General features: G+C 44.3%; 1 protein-coding gene and 1 long non-coding RNA gene across 8 annotated transcripts in view; both read left to right on the plus strand.

Moving 5' to 3' along the window:
* GULP1 (GULP PTB domain containing engulfment adaptor 1) overlaps positions 1-2730 on the plus strand; it is a 183925-nt gene extending 181195 nt beyond the window's left edge. For all 7 annotated transcript variants that reach the window (XM_079981727.1, XM_079981725.1, XM_079981729.1 and 4 more), the window contains one exon: positions 6-2730. In XM_079981727.1, coding sequence (XP_079837853.1) covers positions 6-27 — 22 coding nt within the window. In that variant the 3' untranslated portion in view covers positions 28-2730. The remainder of the gene's footprint in view (positions 1-5) is intronic.
* LOC307220479 overlaps positions 1-25667 on the plus strand; it is a 371449-nt gene that overhangs the window by 222360 nt on the left and 123422 nt on the right. The gene's annotated exons all lie outside the window — the stretch shown is intronic.

Genomic DNA, 25667 nt, shown 5'->3' on the forward strand with positions numbered 1-25667 from the left:
TTCAGGAGGGGTTCAAAATGGGACTGACTCTGGAAGGCACAGTATTTTGCCTTGACCCTCTAGACAGCAGGTGCTGATGCCAGGAAAAGAACCGTGAAAAGATATTGCCATCTCTTTTTTTTAGGAGGGGGGGAGTTTTAAAACGTATTACAAATACTGTCAATGTGCCAAAAATGTTTTTTCAACTTGTTCACTTTTGTGAGGTTTGCTTCTGTGAAACTCCAGATAGGTTCCAGTGTTATCCCTGTACAAATGTAAAAAGTCACACATGTATATGAAACCAAAACGAAATCACACTGCTGTCTTTCTTAGTCATCTTCCGCCACCCAATGGCAATTCACCATGTGTTGTGAAGTTCTTTGAACTATTCATGCAACGCAATAGAATCCCCTCAGTTGGTTTCTTCATTCCCAGTATGTAGGGCCCTGTTCATACATTTTTGTTGAAAATCGCCCAGATACTGCATACCACAGTTCACGCAGTCCATAAATCCTTGTTTCTGGCCATGATTCAAGCTGCAGTGCGCTCTGTGGTTCTTCACATAGACTTTCCCACATTAATGGCTGTACTTTAACATAAAGGGAGTGATGGAAGCATTCCATCATCACCGATTTGGGGTGCTTCAGATGTTGTCAGGCTCCAACTCCCATCAGCCCCAACTAACATGACTCTCATCAACCCTAACTAACTAGCACGTTGGGAAGATCGGAGCTGAAAACCAGCAACACCCGGGGAACCACAGATTCCTGTCCTAGCTTTAAGAATTTTGATTAGGCGCATAAGCTTATTTTTACATTAATGGTGGTGTTTGTCGTTTGGAATCTGCTTCACAAAAAGCTATGTTTTTCAGTGGCGAGTGATTGTCTGTTTTCACATCTACACGTGCACACAAGCGCTCTTCTGCACTCAAAAGCATATTTAGGAGGTGGGGGTCCGATAGCAGACTCCTCAACACAGATGTTTTGGAAATCCTGTTGATTTCCAAGTGGAGGCAGACTAAAAGTCAAGTTGCTACGTGTAACAGAAAAATCCAGCTCAGATTGCCTTATGCACACATGCTTTAGCTAAAAGAAGACACCCTCGATGTTTTGAGGTCAGGCCCTCTGCAAATTCCAGAGGGTTTGAGAGTACATCCTTCAGGATCTTGGAAGCCTGGAGAATCATCTGGATGCACACAAAGGAGTTCTGCTGCTGGGTCATGTGGGAACCCTATGAAAGCTGCTTGGATCATACATTTGGCAAAAGAACCTTACTGTGCAATGTACATGTCATTTATGGGTGCATAATTTGATAACAAATAACCCAGAGAAGAATGGTGGGGACAGGTTATCCTGTTGTCATTTGTAATTCTGTGTAGACGCCCATTCCTGAGCATCAGTGTATTTTTCTTCCACTAGTCTTCAAACTAGCAATAAATGAACATTTTGTTTGTGCATTTCTTGCATTCACCAGTGGAATTGTTCCTTCCTGTTCCCATTTTTGCCATCACTTTTCTCATTTTTTAAAGTGTGTGTGTATGTATACACATTTATATATATATATATATATACATATATATGTATATACAATAATTGGGGGGGGGAGTTTCCTCTCCTGTAAGGATCCTTTCACTGAAAAGACTTTTGGGGGGTGGGGAGGGTGGATGCGAAGGACAAATAAGAGAAGACACTTAAGAGATTATTTTACTGCTTATATCTTTTAGACGGGGAGAAAAGAACTAGTTTTCTGGTACTTGGGTTGAAAAAAATAATAGCTTTTGACCTTATATTGTGAGGTTTACACGGAAAATAGAATGCATTTATGCAATATTATTACCTTTTTTAAAAAGCTTTGTTCCAGCCTCGGAAGACGCTTAAGCAGATGCCTGGAAAGTCTGGGATTCTTCACTTGCTTAAAGTTAGGCATCTGCTTAGGCACTGCGGCTCCAGTGAGCCTTTCCTATTTTTGCATTGTGTTAAGTCTTCCTTCTTTTCGTTGATCGGTCTGAATGTATACCTATATCTATGGACAGGATCCAAAGAGAACTGCCTGCGTACCCAAAGTGCTTCTGCACACGTACGGGGAAGAATGCAGGCTCTCACATCACACTGAACACCATTCCAGAGGGTCGCCTGAGTTTCAGAAACTGCTTGGCGAGGACGCAAGGATGGTGGCTGCAGTGGGAAGGTGTGGGAGAAACACTTGGAGTGCTTATGCAAAACACCACAAACAGTCCTTTGGATCATGGCCTATGTGTCTGTCGATATAGTTATATACATATATATATATATGGAATCACTAATGAGTAGAGTAGACTATGTTTCCTAGAAAGAAATCTATAATTTTGTTTGTCCTATAGTATTTTGCAATTTGTACAACGAGGTTGTTTAGTAGCCATATCAATGGCTTTTTAAAACAAATAGAATTTGTATTTTTATCGTACTTTTAAAAAAAGAAAGCTTTACGTAATAAGCATATATTTAGGGGCCGTTTACTACGGATGGTAACGAAACACTCAGAAAATATTTGCACATTTTAAGAAACCTTTGTTTTACTGATTTTTACGTGGGTTGATTCTATGAAAAGCTAAATATAATCTAACCGATCTCGTCAATACAAGTACACCTAAATTAATTCAGCGAGAAAGTACATTTTTAACGAGAGGGTTCTAGTGTTCTGGTTGAAATTTGTATTTCTATGTAATCTCAAACTGTCTGTTTAATTTTGCTCCAAATAAATGTTTTAAATAATTTTGTCTCGTGGAACAGAACTTTTATTTAATACTGATCCGCAGTGCATAGAAAACGGTAAATATAAAATAAAAACAAAGAAGCACCTACCAAACAATAAAAACCACAAAACTCAACAACAACAAAAATGGGGCCTGCAACAAAACATTGCAGTTCCAGGTACTCCTGTTCACCTCCCCCACTCCCAAGGGTGCATAGGCCCTGGGGCCCTGGGTGCCCAAGCACACGCAAAATTGCCAATGAAGGGGCTGGGCACCCACAAATTGTGCCAGGCACACAGGCACACCCCTGCAGAGGCCCCAGGCAGGCGCAATAGCAGGGCCAAGCTTCTGCAGGAGTGTAAGAATTCTGTGCCTAATGGTACTGCTCTGTCTTCATTGAGCTGTTCATTTTCTACTTTTGGTTGTTTTGGTCTCCTTATGTCTTGCAAAAAAGTTTGCTTGTTTTTTGTACCCCTGCAAACCTTGGGTTTCCCCCAAAAACATGCCGACACCTCATTTGTGGTGGCATTTTGCTTATATAAGGGAGAACACTCGAGAGAATTAGTATATATGGTTGTATTAATACTTACCATATGTATATGAGTGTACTAGCCGTTCATCACTAATATTTACAGTAGAAGACTGTACAGCAAAAGCATAACTGCTTCTATTGCAACTCCACAAGAATCCGCCATTTTCCAGTTTGCAATTCCCATATGAACCTACCACCTACTGAAATCAATCAATTTGGTGTCGCGGTTAAGAGTGTCAGACCAGGATCTGGGAGAAAAGAGTTCAGCCATGATGCTCACTTGCTTGGCGAGGCCACCCCATTCCCTAAGGTGCAAATAACTAGACGACACATAGCATTTTGGTTTGGGGAGCAAATAAGGCCGCAAATTTATTGGTTACAGAGGTAAGGTTTGGCCATAGGCATTGTGGTAGGGAACTGTGTATGTCACTCCCACCCGTGTTTCTAAGGGTGAAGCCAGTGGTGGGGGATAATAATAATAATAATAATAATAATAATAATAATAATTTATTTATATCCTGCCCATCTGGCTGGGCCTTCCCAGCCACTCTGGGCGGCTTCCATAAAAACCAAAAATACAGTAAAATCACACGTTAAAAACTTCCCTGAACAGGGCTGCCTTAAGATGTCTTCTGAATGTCAGGTAGTTGTTTATCGCTTTGACATCTGCTGGAAGGGCGTTCCACAGGGTGGGCACCACTACCGAGAAGGCCCTCTGCCTGGTTCCCTGTAGCTTTGCTTCTCGCAATGAGGGAACCGCCAGAAGGCCCTCGGCGCTGGACCTCAGCGTCCGGGCAGAATGATGGGGGTGGAGACGCTCCTTCAGGTATACTGGGCCAAGGCCGTTTAGGGCTTTAAAGGTCAGCACCAACACTTTGAATTGTGCTCGGAAACATACTGGGAGCCAATGTAGGTCTTTCAAGACCGGTGTTATATGGTCTCGGCCCTATGACCTACAGCAAATTGGGGCATCCCCCAAGCTGTCCCTGTTGGAGAATAATAATAAAATGGGGCGGGGTGGAGAACCATGCCTGCTACCTTGAACTCCTCAAATGAAAGACCGGCTCTATTGGGAGGGCTTCAACGTTTCACTGGAGAAATGGTTCCATCAGCACAAGTATTTTTCTGCTTTCCAGACTGAATTATATCCCCTCTCCTCTCCCTACATGGCTGTTCTAGGACTTCTCCCATCTGCCCCGCTCCTGAAGACAAAAGTCCTCAGTGTTTACGGGGAAGCTCACTATGAGCTTATGATTGTTCTTTCTGATCCAGATAAGCTTGTCACTAGTTTGTAAATTAGTCTGCTGAAATGACACAGCTCAGACAAGATATCCCAGAATTCTCTTGAAAGGCCTGCCTGGCACTCATTGATGCAATGCAGTTTCTCTTTGGGTTTAGAGGAGCTAAATAACAATACACCCACACAATAATTCGCCCCCCCCCATCGTTAATTATCTTACCAAACTGGAGAAAGAGATTTCTGTATTTTCTTCTTTTTTAAGACACAATTCGCTACATGTCTGCTCAGCGTTCAGGACGAGAACAGTTCTTGTCATTAATTTTTGGCTCTCTTTAAGATAGTTGCTTGACTTGTCTATCTAAATAGTGTTTGTGTCTGCTTGACATTTATATATCTGAAAGCCTTTGGAATCTAGAGTTTCATCCAACACTTAAGATTTTGAACACCCCATTATTCTAAACAAGAATAAATAAAGCCATCAGGTACTCCTGGCCCTGGATCAATTTTGATTAAAATGAGCTTTATGGAGTAAATAAGTGGTCTATATCACTGTTGCAACATCTCTGGGAAAATACAATAAAAACTATTTGTTGTTGTTTTTTACTCAGCACACTTTTCTGAATCTCAAACTGAGTAATAGCTCTGTTGGTGTTACAGGGCAGATGAAGCAATATTTCATCATCCGATGACCTCTAGTTAAAATGTTTTGCCAAGATAGGGAAACTGCAAGGCTGAAGACCTAAGATGCCAGGTCCACTTCTTCAACAATTGTTGTGTTTTCATCCTTACTTTGTCAGGGAACATCATTAACATTGATCACAATGCCTGTGCTGTTTTATCTGTGGTCGGGGACAGAGGGTGGCGCTAGGGAGGGAGATGTCGTTGCACCATTCCTTGGTGTGTGGAGTGCCGCAGGGCGCAATCCTCTCCCCGATGCTTTTCAACATCTTTATGTGCCCCCCTAGCCCAGATTGTCCAGAGCTTTGGGCTGGGTTGCCACCAATATGCTGATGACACTCAGCTCTATCTGCTGGTGGATGGCCACACCGACTTGGCCCCGGACACATTGAACAGATGTTTGGAAGCTGTGCCTGGATGGCTGCCTGGGAGCCGGTTGAAGTTAAATCCTTCAAAGACACAGGTCCTCTGGTTGGGTTAGGATGGCATGGGAATGAGGGACCAACTCCCTTTTCTTGCAGTGGCCCAGTTAGCGCCAGTGCCTTCCGTTAAGAGTTTAGGTGTAATCCTTGATGCCTCCCTTTCCATGGAGGCGCAAGTTACAGCAACAGCCAAGGCGACGTTTTTCCACCTTTGCCGCATCAAGCAGTTGGTCCCTTATCTTTCCCGCCCTGATCTGGCCACAGTGATCCATGCGACGGTCACCTCCAGACTTGACTACTGCAATTCGCTCTACGCGGGGCTGTCCTTGAAACTGTCCCACAAACTCCAGCGGGTGCAGAATGCTGCAGCGAGGCTCCTCACGGGGTCCCTGCCATGGGAGCATATTCACCCAGTGTTTTACCAGTTGCACTGGCTCCCGGTGGAGTATAGGCTCAGGTTGAAGGTGCTGGTTTTGACCTTTAAAGCCCTTTGTGGATTAGGGCCCTCATATTTACAGGACCGCCTCTCCTGGTATGCCCCGCAGAGGACCTTAAGGTCCATGAATAACCATAGTTTAGAGGTCCCAGGCCCTAAGGAGGTCAGACTATCCTCCACCGGGGCCGGGGCCTTTTCAGTGATGCCTCTGACCTGGTGGAATGCTCTGTCCCATGAGACTAGGGCCCTTCAGGATTTAACCTCCTTCCATCAGGCCTGTAAGACAGAGCTATTCTGCCTGGCCTTTAATTTGAATTCAGCCTGATCTTTTATTTCCCTTCTCTTCCTTCCCGCTCCCCTTTTATGAAGATTACCCGCTCTGAGACCCCACAGCTAATTCTCCCCTGGCCTCCTCGTTAGCCCAAGTAGGATTAATTCAGCCAACTAGCCCTGGTGACTATCTAATGCTTATTAGATGGATTTCCCCAAAATTGATTTCTGAACTTTGAATTATATTGTTATTCATGTTTTTATACTGTATTTTATGCTGCTTCTACAATTAAGTGTTTTAAATTTGTTGTTAGCTGCCCTGAGCCCAGTTTTCTGAACTGGGAAGGGCGGGGTATAAATAAATTATTATTATTATTATTATTATTATTATTATTATTATGAACTTATAAAATGAAGGTCTTAAGATGTAGACCTCCCTGTTTACGATGAGTGCCGCACCCCATAGTCAAATTGGACAAAGCTTAACCATCCAGAGATCCTTTACCTTATTGCATTTGTATCCCACCTTTTTCAACTAAGTAATACAGAAAATTCACCGTATGGATGATACAGACCAGCTTTAAGTATACATGGGCATTTAGTAGCAAATGTAGTAGCAAATGCCATGAACTGGCAGAACAATGGGGAGAGGAGCAAGGGTTGTAGCCAAAACCTGGGGATGGGAAAGGAGAGGTTGGTGTATGAAGTACTCGCAGGAAGATGGTGTCAGTATATAGCAGGACCCATCACCAGAGCCAGAGGGGCCCTGTCTCCCCAAACACAGTGGGCTCTGAGGCATAGGGAGCAGTAGGAGGGACACTCCAGGAGGCTGAGACAAGCAAGGCCCACAGCCCAGCTCTCTAGCTGGCCAGGTGGGGCTCGCTAGCTCTGGGAGGAGGCTAGGAACAGGTGAGGGTCACCTGTCTCATCAGACCCAGATGCTGCAATCAGCATGCAAAGTACAAAACGGAGGGGCTGTGTCTGCTCAAATGCCCATGTTGAAGGACCTTAGATGCTCCTGGATCTCTGTGGGACTTTGGACATGTGGATTGACCCTGGACTGGGGACTTGACATACTGACTTGCCACCAGGTAGGCCAGGAGACAAAATATTTCTATAGAGGTGTAATGTTCCATACATTCTTCAGTCCTGTGCTTTGAGAGTGGGTTGATTTGGTAGCTGGCTGGTTTTAGTTTGACACAGTTGGGTTTTTTTATCTCCCACTTGCTTCACTCTGCAAAAAAACCTGCCAGTATCTTATCTGGTCTTGGCAACCAGTTGGAGTAGCAAGCACAGAGATTTTGCAGGGCAGCATTGGGAAGACTTGTAAACCATGCGCTGGACTTGAATCAAAGTTTTTGCTATGCTAAGATTTTGCTTGGACTTCATTTGCACCAGATACCGCTTCACACCAGGGAACAAATGCATGTGGAAACGGCCTTTCTCACTGAAGAGTTCAGGTTGCGATCAGAGCATACAAGGCCCTTACATGTTCTGTGGATAGGATTCAAAAATGTTACCTCTATAGGCTATAATTTAATTCCCTCTATGAAGGGGCACACTTCTGTTGTGTGTCAAGGTCCCCAAGCCACCCCCCAATAACTCACACATCACAAACATTGGGATTTTGGCACGATTTTGGCCACAACTTTATTTAAATACATCCGAGGGAGTGGTTGCTTAGGCATTGGTTCCAACTATCTGTCCTTGGCGAGGGGACAACTGACTTCCGGATTCCAGCGGAAGCCAGTGCAGGAAACAACTTTTGGGGAGAAAATGAAGCTGGGCCTCAGTCCCTCACTTCTCACCCTCATGCTCCTGGTGGCTTGCATGGCCCAAGTCCGATGCCAGGGACGAGGATGAAAAGAAAGGCAAGCCCCTGGATTCCTTTAATGGAATTCCCTTTCCGCACCACCATTGGAGGGGTAGGCTCTTACCCCTCCACCAACCAATTTGAACCAATGCCTAACCGCCAACCTTACAAGTTGTGATGATTTGCTATGCAGTAGGCAAAACCAAATGGCACCAGCCAATCAGCCAAATGGACAAATTCCTACCAGGCCCCGGCCTCAAAGCAGACGACCCCATGAAAGGCATAGCAAGGTCAAGCGAACAACCCTCCAATACAAGGAGGGTGGGTGGGTAATCCGGTGCAAGCAGCCAAGAGAACGCTCAAAGTTGGGCGACCAGTATTTAAAACCTCTGACCCCTCCTTCTAAATTGGCAACAAGCAGTTCTCCCCAGTGACCCAATTAACCAATTCACTGGCTGGGTCCCTCCACAAATCCGCCCAGCAACAATGGGGTGGCTTGTATCCCCCACCGCAACACGTGCTCTCTGCTAGGGAGAACACATTTTTCTGGTTGCTTTTGCTGTGACAGAACAAACGTAACTACTGCTCTGGGGAAATGTTAATTTAGGTGGAGCTATCCCTCAGGAAATAAATGCATCTGGCTCGCAACGTGCGCATTTAACTTCTGGGATCACAGCTTCACACGCTTGGTGGTTGGCCAGCTGAAATTGCAAATATTAAACGCATGCAAGGCAGGCAGCTTCTCTGCCATGGAAAGAGCTTTTAAGCTCTCTGCCCTGCTTACTAGGCTTTGGGAGGCTCTCCCAGAACCCGCACGAGAGTTTCCCAGAGCCTTGTAAAGCAAGGCAGGGAGGAGCTCAAAATCTCTCTGCCTTGTGTGAGGGGCAAGGCCTGCTTGGTGCGCCAGCTTCAGAAACATAGGGATGTTGTATACAGTAGGAGGTTGGGGAAGAAGGGGGTGGGGTTGTGAAACATTCTTTTAGTTAGCATATGTGTGGAGTTTTGTGTCAGCATCATTTGCATAGGTTTTCTTTCTATTCACTTATTATATTTCTTTGGTAGTGAGAGAGGTTGGGGGACAGGGCTTGGTTGGTTGTCTTTCGTTGGTTGAGTGAAATTTGTTTGTGTGTGAGAGAGAGGGGGGGGATGATTGGGTCCAGTTAACCATATTGATTTGTATGCTGTTGGTGGGTTCTTGTTGTCTTGATGGGCTGTGTATGTAATAAAGGGGAGCCATACCAGGGTGAAGGCGTCCTCTTTTATTTGTACCCATGTCAGTTTAGGTCTGTAGGTTGGCTTTTCTTGTTGTTGTGTTGTTGTTTAGTCGTGTCCGACTCTTCGTGACTCCATGGACCAGGGCACGCCAGGCACTCCTGTCTTCCACTGCTTCCCGCAGTTTGGTCAAACTCATGCTGGTAGCTTCGAGAACACTGTTCAACCATCTCGCCCTCTGTCGTCCCCTTCTCCTTGTGCCCTCAATCATTCCCAGCATCAGAGTCTTTTCCAGGGAGTCTTCTCTTCTCATGAGGTGGCCAAAGTATTGGAGCCTCAGCTTCAGGATCTGTCCTCCCAGTGAGCACTCAGGGCTGATTTCCTTAAGAATGGATAGGTTTGATCTTCTTGCAGACCATGGGACTCTCAAGAGTCTCCTCCAGCACCATAATTCAAAAGCTTTTCTAGGAAGGCTGTTTCCCATACAACTTGGTATCAGTGGTCCTTGTTCACTCCTGACAGGTCCCTCCAGTATTTGGCTATAATGTTTCTGGCTGCTAGGAGTACAAAATTCAACCTGAAAAAAGAGACCATGCACGTATTCTTGTAAACCAAGAAAATCTTTAATTAAAAATATATATTTTTTAAAAAAGAAACATAGGGATGCTCATGCATGGGTGATTCTGGGGTTGTGTTGGCTATACATAGTTTTGGCTTTACACATCCCCTGAATGTAACCCTCACACAAGTTGTGAGTTGACAGTATTACAGTTTGATAGCAGAAGCTTAAAAGGTGGGTGCTTTGTTGTAAACACAGAAACAATAGCTGTATTCGGACATTCGCCTGAAGACACAATGGTTAGAAGCAGGGCAAAAGTTTTAGCTCCCTGCTAAGCTGTGAAACTTCTTGCGCTAACTTGGGTGACTTGCTACCTTACTGTCAGCTTTTTGTGATAAAATAGACACCTTATATGAGACTTGAAGATAAACCTTGACTTGTCAAGTTGGCAACAGTTGAACTAGTATTATTCAATGCATTTCTCTCTTGAGGCCAAGAGAGAGTTTAGTCTTTTTGCTTGCAAAACTGCTTCATAGCAGTGCATAAGTTATTAATCCATAGCTTGCTTGTCCTCTCAAACTCTTCCAGACAGTGTCTGCTTGAAGTCACCATATTCCCACGTTCTCACTCAAAGAAGCAGAATAACCTGCCAACTGCCACCTCCTGCAAACCACCATTGTAAATCTATACTGCCCTCTTCAGGAAGGTTCAGGAGAAGGGGGGGCAATCTCCACCATTCCTCCTCAGTCCAGTCCCTGACAGCAGTTCTCTAACCATCCAGTGTTTACAAAAATGTGTATATTATGTAAGACTTGCCTTAAAATGAATGTATTAGTGAAAATGATGCACAACAATCCATTGTATGAGGAGCAACTGCTCGCAAAAAAAATGTGTACTTTGGTTAAAGCAGCATACAAAAAATGTGTTTATTTGGTGAAATTTGTCCTAGAACACTGGAAAAAGGGAGTTTTTAAAAAAGAAAAATTGCAAATTGCTGCAGAAATGTGGAGAACCAAGTTTAAGATTGGAAAAATGAGAAACTGAGAGAAAATGAGTCAACATATCCTTCCATCACTATTGAGCGCAAGAGCACGTTTCTGCTCCTTAGCACCTGGTTTTCAGAGGCACGCCATCTCTGTTACTCAAGGTAGTGCACAGCCAACGTGACTTGCAGCCATTGATAATCTCATCCTGTGTGAATTCATCTCATTCCCTTCCAAGAATGTAGATGAGTTGCAGCTGAACGTGTGGCCTGAATCCATTTGTAAGCATTGTATATGTGGTGACGTGACCCATCTTTGTGGCGTCGATCTGTGGTGTCATCATTTATACACCTAGCACTGGATATTGCATCCATCAATATGCATTGGTGAAGCAATTTGATATAAGGCTTCTGGACTTATAAAAGGATAATGGGCTTGTACAAGGATAAGAGTACTGGGAAATGATCCATAATGAATTGGGGAAAAAATGTTTAAAAGTACTTTTCCAGAAAACCAGAGTCCTTTCTGTTGGGGATAATTCAGACTGAAATTCCCAGGTGTCAAAAAAGGTTATTTATGTATGCTACTACTGCGGCCCATGTTTTGTTAGCCCAAAAATGGAAAACGAGCGAGGTCCCAACCAAAGAAGAATGGCAACTTAAGTTGACTGAATATGCACAACTCACAGACTTAACATATAGAATATGAGAAGAACATACATTTAGAGAAGATTGGAAAGCGTTTATTGGATATATGGGATATAATTGTATACAGCATTTAGATAAATTCAACAGTGTAAATAAGTTTTGATGGATGCAATAATGGAATACTGAATGGTATAGTTTTTGTAAAATATGCAGGGATTTATGATATGTAAAATGAACTATGGAAAGAGAAGGGAAGTCATTGATATCTTAAGGCTTAAAATGAGTATTTTAAATTGTGAAACAGAAAATTTAATAAAAATGATATATATATAAAGATATTGGACTTCAAAGTTCACTTGAATTAAAGTTTTGCAGCAGGAGTCTGAAAAAGAGCAGAGTCTAAAATGTAACCAAATTTCTTTGCTCATATGCAGAAGAGGACAGAAGGAAAACTTATTGACAGATAAAACAGAGGACACTGATTTATCTTGCCTGCTAAAACTCTGTGACTCCAGTGGTGAAACAGTCAAGTCTGGTGTTGGGGCAAACTTTATGAATGGAAAATCTTCCAACGCCTAAGTAAAACCACACAAATTGACTAAGCTGATTCTGATTGCTTTAATACAGAGAACAGCTCCACCTAGAAGAGTTTCTCTTGTACATGACCACATGCTGATTTGCCTGCTCAGGCTTGCCATGGCTTTGCAATCCATATGGAATTGTGGCCTCCATCTGTGAGATCCGAGTTCAGCAGCTGGACTCAATAAGACCATTTTTGGACTAGCTCTCGGAAAACAAACGGCTCAAGCCAAAAACAAAAACCCACTGCCATCAATCTGGCAACATACTAATCTTGTAAATATTAACCCCCCTCAAAAAGCAATCAGCCTAACTGTTTCATTCAATTATACACAATTTATCTTAACGGCATATAGACATTTTTGTAGAAAGGAATGCCTCAGCCAACAACTGTTGTGGTAGAGGATCTAACCATTCTGTTGTAGAATATACACCAGTGATGATATGTGGTAAAATCCATTACTGTCCAGAGCATCACCCAAGGTATATTTTCAGTGTCTGCTTTTGCCCTTTGTGGGATAGTGGGCTGCTGTAACACATTATAGGAAATGGAGCAGTTGTGGGAGACCAGGAGAAATAGAAAATGGAGCTGCACTGTCCATTAATTGATGCAATTTCTACTATTCTGTGCTGATCCCGTAGGCTACCCAAGAGGCGAGGTCCAAGTCCGGTCCGTGGTCAAAGGTGCAACATGGAGGCAGTCTGTAGTAGCTGAAGCTGGGTGCAGGGCAGGGAGCCAGGTGAAATCAGGAACAGGCATGCAAGCAGGGAGCCAGGGTGGGTTAGGAGCTCCGGCAGAGAAGCAGGACAGGGTTCAGGCAGGAATTAGCAACCAACAATGTTGCTCCTGCAACTTGGGACTGGGGCTGGCTGGCTTTTATCTGCCCTGAGGCATAGGGCGGCCCCAGTCCACAGGTGACTCGCCTCTCCTGGCCTGGAGGCGAGCACCCCTCCTGCGGGAACTTAGCTCCCTCCGCCTCTCTGCCCTGAGCCTCTGCAGCTCAGAAGAGGCTGGAGGGTTACTGGACCCAGAGGCAACCTCAGCTTCCCCTGACGGGGCTGAGAGTGGAGCACCTGCAGGCAATGGGTCCTCCATCACCTCAGGAGCCAGAGCAGACTCAGCTGATGCCTGCACCTGAGGACCCAGCACAGGTGAGGACCCTTCAGGCTCATGCCCCAGCCCCGGCTCAGCTGGTTCTGGAGGCGGGGAATCCTGTGCAGGCTGGGATCCCTCAGGTTCAGCCTCCGAGTCTGAATCCCAGGCCATCACATATTCTGAATATGGTGTCCAAGTGCCATAATGTGACCAACTCAGCTAGCAATTCTGTGTTTACCCACATGAATGGGGGTGGGGTGTGTCTGAATACTGGGACCACATAGATGGGTATCAAATATAATTGAGAAAAGGGCTTAAGAATAATTGATATCAGTGTTGCCATATTTCCAAAAGTGTAATATGAGCTGGGGGGTGGGGAGTTGTTGAACTTTTTTGTTTTCTTGGCCATAATTGTTGAGCTTTTTTGGCAATATCTAAAAAATAATGAGTTTTTGAGTTATTTTTAATAAAATTCGCCAAAACCTACACTTCCGACATGGGCTATATGTCCAGATTTTCCCAGACGCTTCAGCAATTTCAGACTGGACACTGTTTTTGAGTGCTGGATACCGGCTAGGTCCAGGAAATTCCAGACGTATGGTAACCCTATCCATGTGGCAGCTAGAAAGTAGTTGATTTATCCTGACAGGCTATATTAAACAACAACCTATTACATCCAACACGCCTGGCACAGATGCATCTAATTTAGAAAGCCATTTGCAATGGAATTATAACCTGTAGCACCATTTCAGCCCGATTCTTAGTATTTTTAAGTGTGCTTAGGATTGCACCTCTTGCTTTCTGTTGCTGGAAATTGACATGTCTAGATGCCCCACAGATTGCAAGCATGACTGCCACAGAACTTTGAGGAGGCCCGGCCCCTTCATTGAAATTTTTTGTGTGGGGCAGCTGGGCCCCCAGCCCCCTACTTGGTGCCCCTGTTTGGCGCCAATACATAATGAATTTCCTCATCTCTGTCTTCAGCCAGTGGTGATCAGAAACAGGGAAACATAGCACAGTGGTACCTCAGTTCTCGAACGAAATCCATTCCAGAAGCCCATTCAGCTTCGGAAATGTTCAAAAACCGAGGTGCGGCTTCCCAATGGTTGCAAAAGCTTCTTGCACTCAGCAGAAGCCACATCGCACATCCAGTTTCTGAAAAACGTTCGAAAACAGAAGCATTTACTTCTGGGTTTGGGGCATTTGAGAACCGAAATGTATGACGACAGAGGTGTTTGGGAACTGAGATTCCACTGTAGTCTTGACCCATCAGTTTTGGCTAAAACTGAAATGATGAATGAATGGGGAACTGACTGTGAAGATACCGATACCTAAGGCAGGAGTAACTTTGGGATCTGAGTGCATAATGAAGCAATTGTATGTTTGTTTAAGAGCAGAAGGAGCCCTGCTAGAGATCAGTCTAGGGCAGCAATCCGTTCTCACAGTGGCCAGCCAGAGGTTTGTGGAGGACCCTGCCCTACAACAGCATTCTGCCCATCTGCAATTCCTAGCAATTTAGAGGCACACTACCTCGGAGACTGGAGGTCAGCTACGGTTACCATGGCTGGAAGCCATTTATAGCTTTATCCGCCCTCATGGGGCCAGAGCTGAGAAAAAGTCAAAGCTGCATTCGTTTAACTGACATCCCTCCAACCACAAATGGGCAGTGAATCAGCTGTGACATGATCTTAGTCCTCACGGATCAGATTGTATCAGTTCAGCGCAGCAGTTTATTTTTGTGTGTTTTTTCTTTTACACGCAAGTCGCTACATTTTTAGACATGGGAGGTTTCTGTGCATCGGCTTCCAAGAAAGGCAGAGGTCTGCTTCTTTCAGAGATACTGGACTGACTGGGAGGAGCCAGGACATCTGCAAAGTCTCTCGACAACCTCTGCCAAGCATGCTAAATTGGAACAGGCAGAGGTCAGTCAAGCAGCAGCCAACTGTAAACTGCCCTTTGCTGTGTCCCGTAAATGGAAGATGTTGTCCAGCATCCTTGGTGAGATCTGTCAGGCTGCAGTCAAAACTAAATGATGCAAATCATTGCCTCAAGAGCAGGTCAAGCTGAGAAGTGGAATGGGGAATGAAATGATACAAGGCAAGAGGCTCAGGGAGGTCAAGCAATTCAAGCAGACTTAAGGCCCAAGCGATCCATCGCAGGTGAACCGTATGTAACGGAAGCCTGACAGCCCATTTAGATGAGGAAAAGTCACTTCTGGTGGGGATTATTAGGAGTGTAGAAATGGAAGGAGAGAGAGAGAGAGAGAGAGAGAGAGAGAGAGAGAGAGAGAATTTTCCCGTCATCCATTGTTTTCTCCCCACTCCAAATGGCTTCCCCTATCCCCAGGCAAGGGATGCGGGTGGTCCTGTGGGTTAAACCACAGAACCTAGGGCTTGCCTATCAGAAGGTTGGCAGTTCAAATCCCCATGACGGGGTGAGCTCCCGTTGCTCGGTCCCTGCTCCTGCCAACCTAGCAGTTCGAAAGCATGTCAAAGTGCAAGTAGATAAATAGGTACCGCTCCAGCGGGAAGGTAAATGGCGTTTCCGTGCACTGCTCTGGTTCGTCAGAAGCGGCTTAGTCATGCTGGCCACATGACCCGGAAGCTGTACGCCGGCTCCCTCGGCCAATAAAGTGAGCTGAGCGCCGCAACCCCAGAGTCAGTCACGACTGGACCTAATGCTCAGGGGTCCCTTTACCTTTATCCCCAGGCAAGTTTTTCCCTTGTATGTTTTTAAATGCTTAAAACTCCATGGGTAGATGTGACGGGGGCAATTTAAGGTGGCGAAATGGCAGGAGCAGGGAGCATTAAGAACCCCTGTTCCATGTGGTTTCTTCTCTCTCATCGCCCCCAGTTGGCGTGAATTTCTCCCATCTTAAGAGGCCGTGAATAAAGTATAAAATGCATGCTGGGGTGGATCATGAATAGAAAAAAAATTGTTTGACTGCAGAGCCAAATAACGAGAACTGTATTTGCATGAGATATTGCCCCACAGTATTGACCCACATAAAAGCCACAGCTTAGAAAACGTTCTTTAGCCCGCGTAAACAGTCTTCTTGAAAGACACAGATTATTTAGGTCCATTTCAACATGGGTTCAGGCCCATGCACAGAACTAAGTCGGCCTTGGTGGAGCAGATGCAAGAATTATTGGAGGACAGATTGTTTAGATCCCATTTGAATCTGGGTTAAGGCCTGGCCATGGAAATGAGTCAGCCTTGATGGATGACCCATCAAGATGGTCATCTGTGAGTAGGACAGGGGGAGTGCAACCTTGCTTCTGCTTTCTGGTCTCTTGCCAGCATTGATACCATCAACCATGGTATCCCCCTGGACCAACTCTGGAGAATGAGAATTGGGGGCACTGCATTACAGTGGTTCTAATCCTACATTCAGGACCAAGTCCAGAGAGTATAATTGGGAGAGTGCCTTTCAGCCCCCATGGCTTTTTAATCAATAGAAGCACTACTGTGAAATAGACTAATGGTGAAATCAATGTGAGCAAAGAATGGTGGTTTGAGGAGAATTTTCCACCCCCACCTCAACCTTGTATTTCAGAAGCCTCAACCTTGTATTTCAGTGGACAACTTCGGGCTCAGCCCTAACTGAAACCAGCATGCCACCATTTCACAGGCATTTTACATTGACCTCTGTGGAAAACAGTGAAACTAGGCACCAGGGACCTTGATGCTAGGGCTTTCATCTTCAGAGATATCGGAACATTGGTTCATAGGGTCATATCAACAGATTCAAAGCAAGGAATTGCCCCCTCTCAAATCATGCCCACCCTGTAGGATCAGAAGAAGTGTCCCTTCTAGGGTGGAGGCAGAGTTGATGAGAATGAAAGAGTTGGCCAGAATCAAGACCAACTCCAGGGTTGCAGGTGCCCTTGACAGGGTGTTATCATAGCAGGGACTCTTTGGGATACAAAATACAGGGGGGAAACCAAGATGGTCACCATGTATTGATTTTGTTTTCATCCACGATGCTACAGAGCATCTGAGGCATGGTTTCTTTGGAGTACTAAGATGTAAGCATGGCAGGGTTCCCCCCCCCCACAAAGCAGAGCCTTCTAGAACCCATCACCATTGACAGTGGGTCCCCACTGCTGTTGCTGAGTGCCTCCCCCTATCTGTGCTGAAAGACACATCCGTAGACCAGATGGGATCGCAATGTAGGTGTGCATCTTCTGCATACGGATATTCCTTGTGGATCAGGGCATCTTGAGTCCATTTACCGAACATGTACCTTGTGAAAAACTAGGCCCTTGCTGGAAAGAGAATTATGCATTTGGAAGAAGGTCTTTCATTAAAAAGCATTGTGGGGGGAATGTAAATATGTTTTTGGATAGCATCAACAACAGCTGCCCACGCTTCAAAGAAGGGAGCTTTTGAAAAGCATCTGGAGGGGGAACAGAAAAGGTGGACTGCAAGCCATGCTGTAGCAATTAACTGATTCACTTGATGGAAAACCAGGCACAGAACCATTATTTAACGAACTGTGTATTCTAAGTAAGTGCTTGTGTGCTGTGTATTTTTTGCTTGGTTTTTTGCTTATACAATCTATTATCTTTACCCTGCCAATACCGTTAGGCTCCCTGATGTGTTTGGGAAAAGGTAATGTATAAATCTGTAAGTAACAGCATAAACACATACAGAAAATAGCCATCATCCCCACCATCCCCTCCACTGGGTTTGATGCATTTTTACTTTATCAAGAGTCTGGCGCTTTCAAGGGCAATTCTCTCCCTGGACCGTCCTGTGCAACTCCATGGCTTTGAAGGAGCAACATGTGTCTCAATGGCTCCTCCAACTGTCTGTTGCATTTGAGCTGCAGCTACACATTTGAGCTACAGAATTAGTTATTGACAGAACAACAGTTGTAGAAGCAAATTCCTGCAACAGCCAAGACAAGAAGTCATCAGGAAAGGATACCATCTTCTTTCAAAGATAATATAGATTTATTTCCTGGAAACGTGTGTTGTATTTAAAATTATGCATCTATCTTCCCCTCACCCCCATTTTCCATATCTTGGTGAGCACTGTAGCTCATCTCCAGGAAACAATCAGATCTTAATCCATTCCAAAGCAGTTTTCACTGAGAGCAGTTTTGGCCCTGAATAAAAAGACTTGCTTCCTAAGCTAATTTGTTTTGTGCAGCTGTGTGTGTTGCCAGGGTGCCTGTTCCTTGAGCATCAGATTAATTGTGGAAGGATTTCCAGCAGCTGCGTCGTAGATGATATCTGGAGGGAGCTAGATGTTTCAGAGATGTTGAGTTGATGCTGCTCCAAGCATCTGTGCATCCCCTCGTGCATATCATCATTCTGCAATGCCCAACCCTTCCTTCACTTCATTGGTTATCTGCACCAAGGGCAGAGCAATGCGCAGTAGGATAGCACATGGCACATTGCATTAAATGTGACACCAGGATGAAAAGAGTGGTAATCTATGGGGTTTGGCAGCCCTTAACATCTAACCAGGCCACAAGTTCTTAACTCTAATGCTTTCTAGCTGCTAACTGTTATGGAAGTAATGTTTAAGCAAAAGCACACAAATAGGTGCCTAGACTCGAATGGAAACTGGAAAAGGAAGCAGATATTATTAAAAATAAATTTATTATTTATACCCCACCCATCTGGCTGAGCTTCCCCACCCACTCTAGGGATGGGGGTGGCACTGTGGTCTAAACCACTGAGCCTCTTGGGCTTGCCGCTCAGAAGGTTGGTGGTTTGAATCCCCACGACGGGGTGAGCTCCAGTTGCTCTGTCCCAGCTCCTGCCAACCTAGCAGTTCGAAAGCACGCCCCAAAAGTGCAAATAGATAAATAGGTACCACTGCAGCGGAAGGTAAGTGGTGTTTCTGTGCACTCTGGTTTCCATCACGGTGTCCCGTTGCACCAGAAGCAGTTTAGTCATGCTGGACACATGACCTGGAAAGCTATCTGTGGACAAACGTTGGTTCCCTCAGCCTGAAAGTGAGATGAGCGCCTTTGACTGGATTTAACCATCCAGGGGTCCTTTACATTTTTTACCCCCAGCCACTCTGGGCAGCTCCCAGAAGAATATTAAAAACACGATAAAACACCAAACATTAAAAACTTCCCTAAACAGGGCTCCCTTCAGATGTCTTCTACAAGTCAGATAGCTGTTCATTTCCTTGATATCTGATGGGAGGGCATTCCACACATTATTGCAAGAAGGTGATTGTTTCACATAAACACACATCTTTCTCTAAAACTCTGGAACCTAAAGTAGTGATGAGTTAACTTGGCCCCCAACTTGGCTTGTTCTTTTCATCATTCTGATGTGATTTGGGTGGGGCGGGGGGGGGGGGGCAGAATTGGATGCAGCTCAGGCCAAAGAGCTAATTGGATCCAAACTTCAGTGGACAGTCAGATTACACATATATTGGCATGGGGGTCTGAACTATGGAATTTGCCATTCTGACCCCCTCCCTGCCCCAGTTTTGAGATGCAGCACTGTGGCTAATCCAAATGAAAAAAATAAAAATACTCAAATACTGCCTCCATTTAGATGTTGCTCTGGGTCTGCGAATTTCAAGGCCTTAAGACTGAGATGGGAAAAGTGTTGGTGTAGTTCTTTACGAATACATTATGGTTTCAAAACAATACCTTTCCACTTACACTATGGAATATCTCTTCCACTCCCAAACTCTTTTTGAAATACTCCTCAAGATGAATGTTCTGGCTTTACTTAGCAGACATGGAGGAGTAGCCATATTTTCCCCCAGGAATTTAAAAAATCAGCTCAGATCAACTGCCAATGACCCATAAATTATGTTGATCAAGATGGGCACAGATGATAAATGAGTCTGAAGTTTCTGCTTATGTGACTGCCCTGCCCTTTACTGTTCCTAATGGACCCTGTTCAAAGCAAATAATTAAGTATACAAAATGCCTGATTTTAACGTCTATCAGTCTGCTCTGGAAGCCTAGCCAACAATGCCGATGCAGACATTTTTTCCTTCTGATTTGGTCTTTGCCGCACGATAAGAAATTCTTGAGATGGTTGATCCAACAACCCCTTTTCAGAGCAGGAAAAGTCCTCTACATTTTTAGAGACATGCGCTCGTCCTTGCTAATGACATCTCCCAAATGGGCTGGGGCTTGCTTATCACATGTTGAAGTGATGCAATGCACCTTGCTATTGAAGGACCATAGCCACCAATATAAAAAGATAAAGGACCCCTGGACGGTTAAGTCCAGTCAAAGGCGATTATGTGGTTGTGGTGCTCATCTTGCTTTCAGGCTGAGGGAGCCGGCAATTCTCCACAGACAGCTTTCTAGGTCATGTGGCCAGCATGACAAAACTGCTTCTGGCACAACGGAACACCGTAATGGAAGTCAGAGTGCACAGAAACGCCATTTACCTTCCCGTCGCAGTGGTACCCATTTATCTACTTGCACTGGTGTGCTTTTGAACTGGCAGGAGCTGGGACGGAGCAATGGGAGCTCACTCCATTGCAGGGATTTGAACCGCTGACCTTCTGATCAGCCAGCTCAAGAGGTTCAGTGGTTTAGACCACAGACCAGAGTCCAGAATCACTTAACTGATGTATGGGAGCTATACCAACATATAGGTTCCCAATAAATTATGAGGATTAACCTTCTTTAGATCCTCTGCTGTGTGAAGGTTAAAGCCATAATTGAAATTTCCCTCCCCGCCTCTGCCCCCAAGGCAAGTTGCTTCATACTTCGGGAGCTGACCCTGAAGTCCATAGCACATTCAAAGCACTTTTGGCCCATCCAAAAGTCCCAGCTTGGCAAAGCCACTTCAGCCTACAAAGGAGGTGGTGTTGCGGGCTTCATGTCCCCACCACGCGCTCGGCGGCTGGCTCTCAGCCTCTGTGCGATTGAGGGAATCTCCAGCCATGTCACCCCCTGGACCCCCTATTTATCGCTGGTGCGACCGGGGATCTCCCTCTTTTGCCTCCTCCAGCTGCTCCAGTTTCCCACCCTCCCGCCCTTTAAGGTTTTCCTGCTTGACCTTGCTATGGACCTTGGTTGGTCGCTGTTGAAGGGCCTGGTAGGAATTTTTTTCCACTTAGCAAATTGGCACCAGCCACTTGGTTTTTTGCCTACCTCGTAGCATATTGCCACAACTTTCTTGGTATTGGCGGTTAGGCATTCATGTTGGCATTGTTCTGTAGATGGAAGAGGGGAGGAAGCGCCATCACCTGCCCCACATATTGAAGGGTAGTCCGATAAAGGATTCTGGGGGGCGTGGCCCTGTCCGAAGCCTATGGAGGTGAGGGCCTAAGGCACGCCCCTGAGCGGTGACCCCGGGGGAGTTCCTAGTTGATGTGCATCAGCAGGACTCCCCCTACTGGTAGTTAACCCTTCCTAGACTTCAAGCGGACGGGCTGAAGCCGGATAGTCAGTTAGGACCAATGCCTAAGCCAATACTGCTCATCACCTGTAACCAATAAAGTGGTGGCCATATTTAGCCCATTAACCTTAAATAAATGTGTCATGTATCTTTACTGGGGAGGGACAGGAACTTGCCACACAACTCCATCCTGTCTAAAATCCTGGAGAGCAATACTGGCAGTAATTGCAGAGGTAGGCTGACCCACGATCTGATTCATTGGATGCACCATAACAGCTTCAGGACAGGTATCTGACTGTAGTTTGAGGAATTATAAACCCTGGCTCTTTGCCAAGCCCTGTCTGTGATATTTATTTATTAAATTTGCCTGCCCCCCTTCATCTGAAAATCCCAGGCTGGTTTACAATGGAAAGATACAAAATGAGAATGCAAAAAACTGCCCCCACAGCTGCTAAACAAAGTAACAATAACAATGCAACACAGAGCTATGCTTCTAATGTAGCTCATTGCTTAAGCCTGATCCAGAGTCGATAATTACTAGAGCTTTGTCACCCCCATAAGAACTCTCAGCATATTACAGTACAGATTTTAATGCAGAGTCCAGAGGACAAGCCAACTTGTGTTGTTCCGTGTTCAGTTATATACATAGCAGCAGAATTAACGTGTTTCCTATATACTTGGTTATGGCATCGAAGGCAACGTTGAATTCAGAATGTGAAAGCTAGCCTAGTCTCTGCAGATTTCGATTCAAGTCGCTCTTCAGCAATATGGCGCATTTATAGGGAACTTCTTGCCAATTCATCGCCCCATAGTTCGTATTAAGGAAGTCTGCCTTTCCCAATAGACCAGATGTTACATTACCCTGACATAAAGAACTAACCTCACCCTGATATAAAGAACTAATCATATGTGGGAATTTATGTTCAAATAACTTTGTACCTAAGGCAATCAAAGGGGGAAATTATGTAAAAGGGGGGAAGCAGATTTTTTTTTTTACATGTTTACCCATAACCCACAAAGCAGCTGAACAAATTTGTTTATGGCTTTGATTGTAAAATTATTCCCAGGCTGAGACCACGTATGTTATTCAAGCCAGATGGAATTGCAATTCCACATTATGGGGGTGGGAGTAGGTATAGGGACATAGCAATCTCTTAACTGCCTTTGCCCAGAACAGAGGGTGTGTTATGTATACGCCCAAAATAATAATCATTAACTGCTAACAGTGACAATGTGTTTCATTTCTATAAAGGAAATATATAAGGACTTTTGCATCATGTTAAAACGCAAGCTATACATTGTATTTTGATTATTATGCATTGAGGTATCTTGATTGCTATAAGTAGATATTGTCAAATGCATACAGTTAGAAGTTGGGCACCTCTGAGCTTATTCATTAACAGATTTAAACTTAGTTGAAAGTTCTTGGAACAGAAAAGCCTGGATAGCTTTCTTCATGTCAGCTGGCTAATTTAGGTGGGAAGATTCATTTTGTTGCTGCTATTACCAAACAATCAGGAGTCAGAAACTCTTGCTTTTTTACTTCAAATCACCCAGAGATCTTCTAACAAATCTTGGTCTACCTTCAGCTGTATGAGTGATGTGAATGCCTCAGAAAAGTGAGATTATATATATATATATATATATATATATATATATATATACAATGAACAAAGAAAGTTTGTTCCTTGTGTCCTTCAGATAAACAAATACAGTTCAATCATATACAGTGGTACCTCGCAAGACGAATGACTCGCAAGACGAAAAACGCGCAAGACGAAAGAGTTTTCCGTTTTTTGAGTCGTTCCGCAAGACGAATTTCCCTATGGGCTTGCTTCGCAAGAAGAAACGTCTTGCGAGTTCTTGCGAGTTTGTTTCCTTTTTCTTAAAGCCACTAAGCCGCTAAGCCGTTAATAGCCGCTAAGCCGCTAAGCCGCTAATAGCCGCTAAGCCGCTAAGCCGCTACTAGCCGTGCTTCGCAAGACGAAAAATCCGCAAGACGAAGAGACTCGCAGAACGGATTAATTTCATCTTGCGAGGCACCACTGTACAAAAAATAATTTTGTCCCTGAGGCAGGGACAGCTCCAAGTGTGGTAGAGCCATGGCAAAAGTGCATCTGTGGGACATCCCTTCCTCTACCAGTGGGCCCTGACAGTATTACCTCATGGTGGGAGGGAATAGAGGCTGTAGCACTGGCATAGCACTGTTATTAGATACTTGAGGAAATCAAAATGGCAGCCATACCCAGCAGTCTGTTGCTTTTGGAGCAACCTCACCTCTCTATGTGTACTGCTAAATACATGGAAGCTTCCACTGTAGCTAAAGAAAGGAGTTGCCGAGAGCCCAACAGGTTGATAATTAACTTAGAATGTATCTCTGCTACAATGTCACAATGTGTTTAACTTTAGATCACATGAGAAGTATTCAGTTGTAAATCTCCATTTTGTATGTGTGTTAGTCTTTGTTGTCAAGTACCGTAGAAGAAAGAACCTGTGCTAATGATTCTCTCTTGGAGAACACAGCCTCAGGCCGTAATGGAGGCTGTGGGAGATACAGAGCTATTGTTTTCAGCTCTGTCTGAAGTAATTTTACATTTCTAAGATGCTGTGCGTATGCTCAGACAAGCACATGATCTCATGCACCTGTTTGGATGTGATTTTCTTTCCAGTGTCTTTTTTGGAACAAGTTTTGTTAGTAAAGCTTTGGAACCATATTTTTGGACGGGACAATTTTTATTTCAAGAAGAGTCAGTTTTTATTCATCTTATTGCTTTCAAGTGCACAATATCAATAGCTGCAATACTTCCTTCTGTGTAAACATGCTCGGAGTCAGGCTGCAATTCTGCAAAAGTGCAAAGCGACAATAGCCGAAGTTAGTGAGACTTTGGCTTTGGGAATGCTTGGGTAGGGGATGAAATGCCGTTTGCTGGTAGAACACATGGTTTGCAAGTAAAAGTTCCCTGGTCAGGTTGCAAAACTCCTGTCTGAAACCCCAGAGAGCTTCTCCTGTTCCATGTTCACCTAAATGGCCTAAGAGTGGGACCAGTTTTCTGCTCTTAAGTATTATTTAGTATTGTGAGATAGGAACAATGACATTGCTATCTTTCATTCTGAAACAATCAGAAAATAGTAGTATCTCCCACTATCAGACAGGCAAACTCAACTGCTTTTGGCAGCAGTCTACAGATGTTACATTGGATTTATATCCCTGCTTGTTTTCATACCTAATTTATCACTTCCTGGTTTGCTTTAAAAGAGAACATTCTCATCTGAAATAATAAACCTTCATTGAAGGGTCTTAAAATAAGATCCAGGGCTAATAGCTACATAAACAACAAACAGTTCAGCTCTGTTGAGCTCCTTTATTCAGATGTGGGGGGAGAGAGAGAGAGAGCAAGAGGCTTTTGAATGCAGAAAAATAATATCACCAAGTATGGAATAAAATAGAACAGAGATAAAAGGTTGAATGCATTTCAGTTAATAATATTGATCTACGACCTCCAATTACAGGCTGTGTACACACTAACTTTTAAAGCATATTCAAAGCACACACACACCCAGCAAAGAATTCTGGGCAAGGTAGCTTACCTCTCACAGAGTTAGTTACCTTGCCAGAAACCCTTAACAAACTGAAGAATTATTTGAGGGGGTAAAGTGTGCTTTGAATGCATTATAAAGGTATAGTGGATAAACAGTCATAGACTGTTTACCATAACTGGTTACTTAACTTAAAAAAAAAAAATCATTGGATTTGGGGACTTTTGTTTGCAGAGCAGCAATTGTTTATTTGCAATTTGCAATTTTCTGTTTTGTTCCAGACTTCATTCAGACAGCTGCACACATAGATGGTTTGCCACAGGCCTCAGATCCTGTATTCTTCCCCACCCACCCACAGAAAGAAACCTTACTGGTGGTTACTGAGGCATCTAATCATAAGCTTGCATTTTTATTAAAGCTTATATGTTTAATCAGGGCTTGTATTTTAAGAATGAGTTTAAAAATGTTCTGTTTCATGCCAGGCAGAAGACCATGCCTAAAAACCTTGGCAAGATATTTTTACTCCTAGACAAGGGGCCCCCCTGATTTATAGCAGAAAACAATTCTCAAAGTCGTAAAAACGGAATTACAGGCTGACAGCCAAGGTT

This window comes from Podarcis cretensis, assembly GCF_951804945.1.
Source record: "Podarcis cretensis genome assembly, chromosome: 1".
NCBI classification, from domain to species: domain Eukaryota; kingdom Metazoa; phylum Chordata; class Lepidosauria; order Squamata; family Lacertidae; genus Podarcis; species Podarcis cretensis.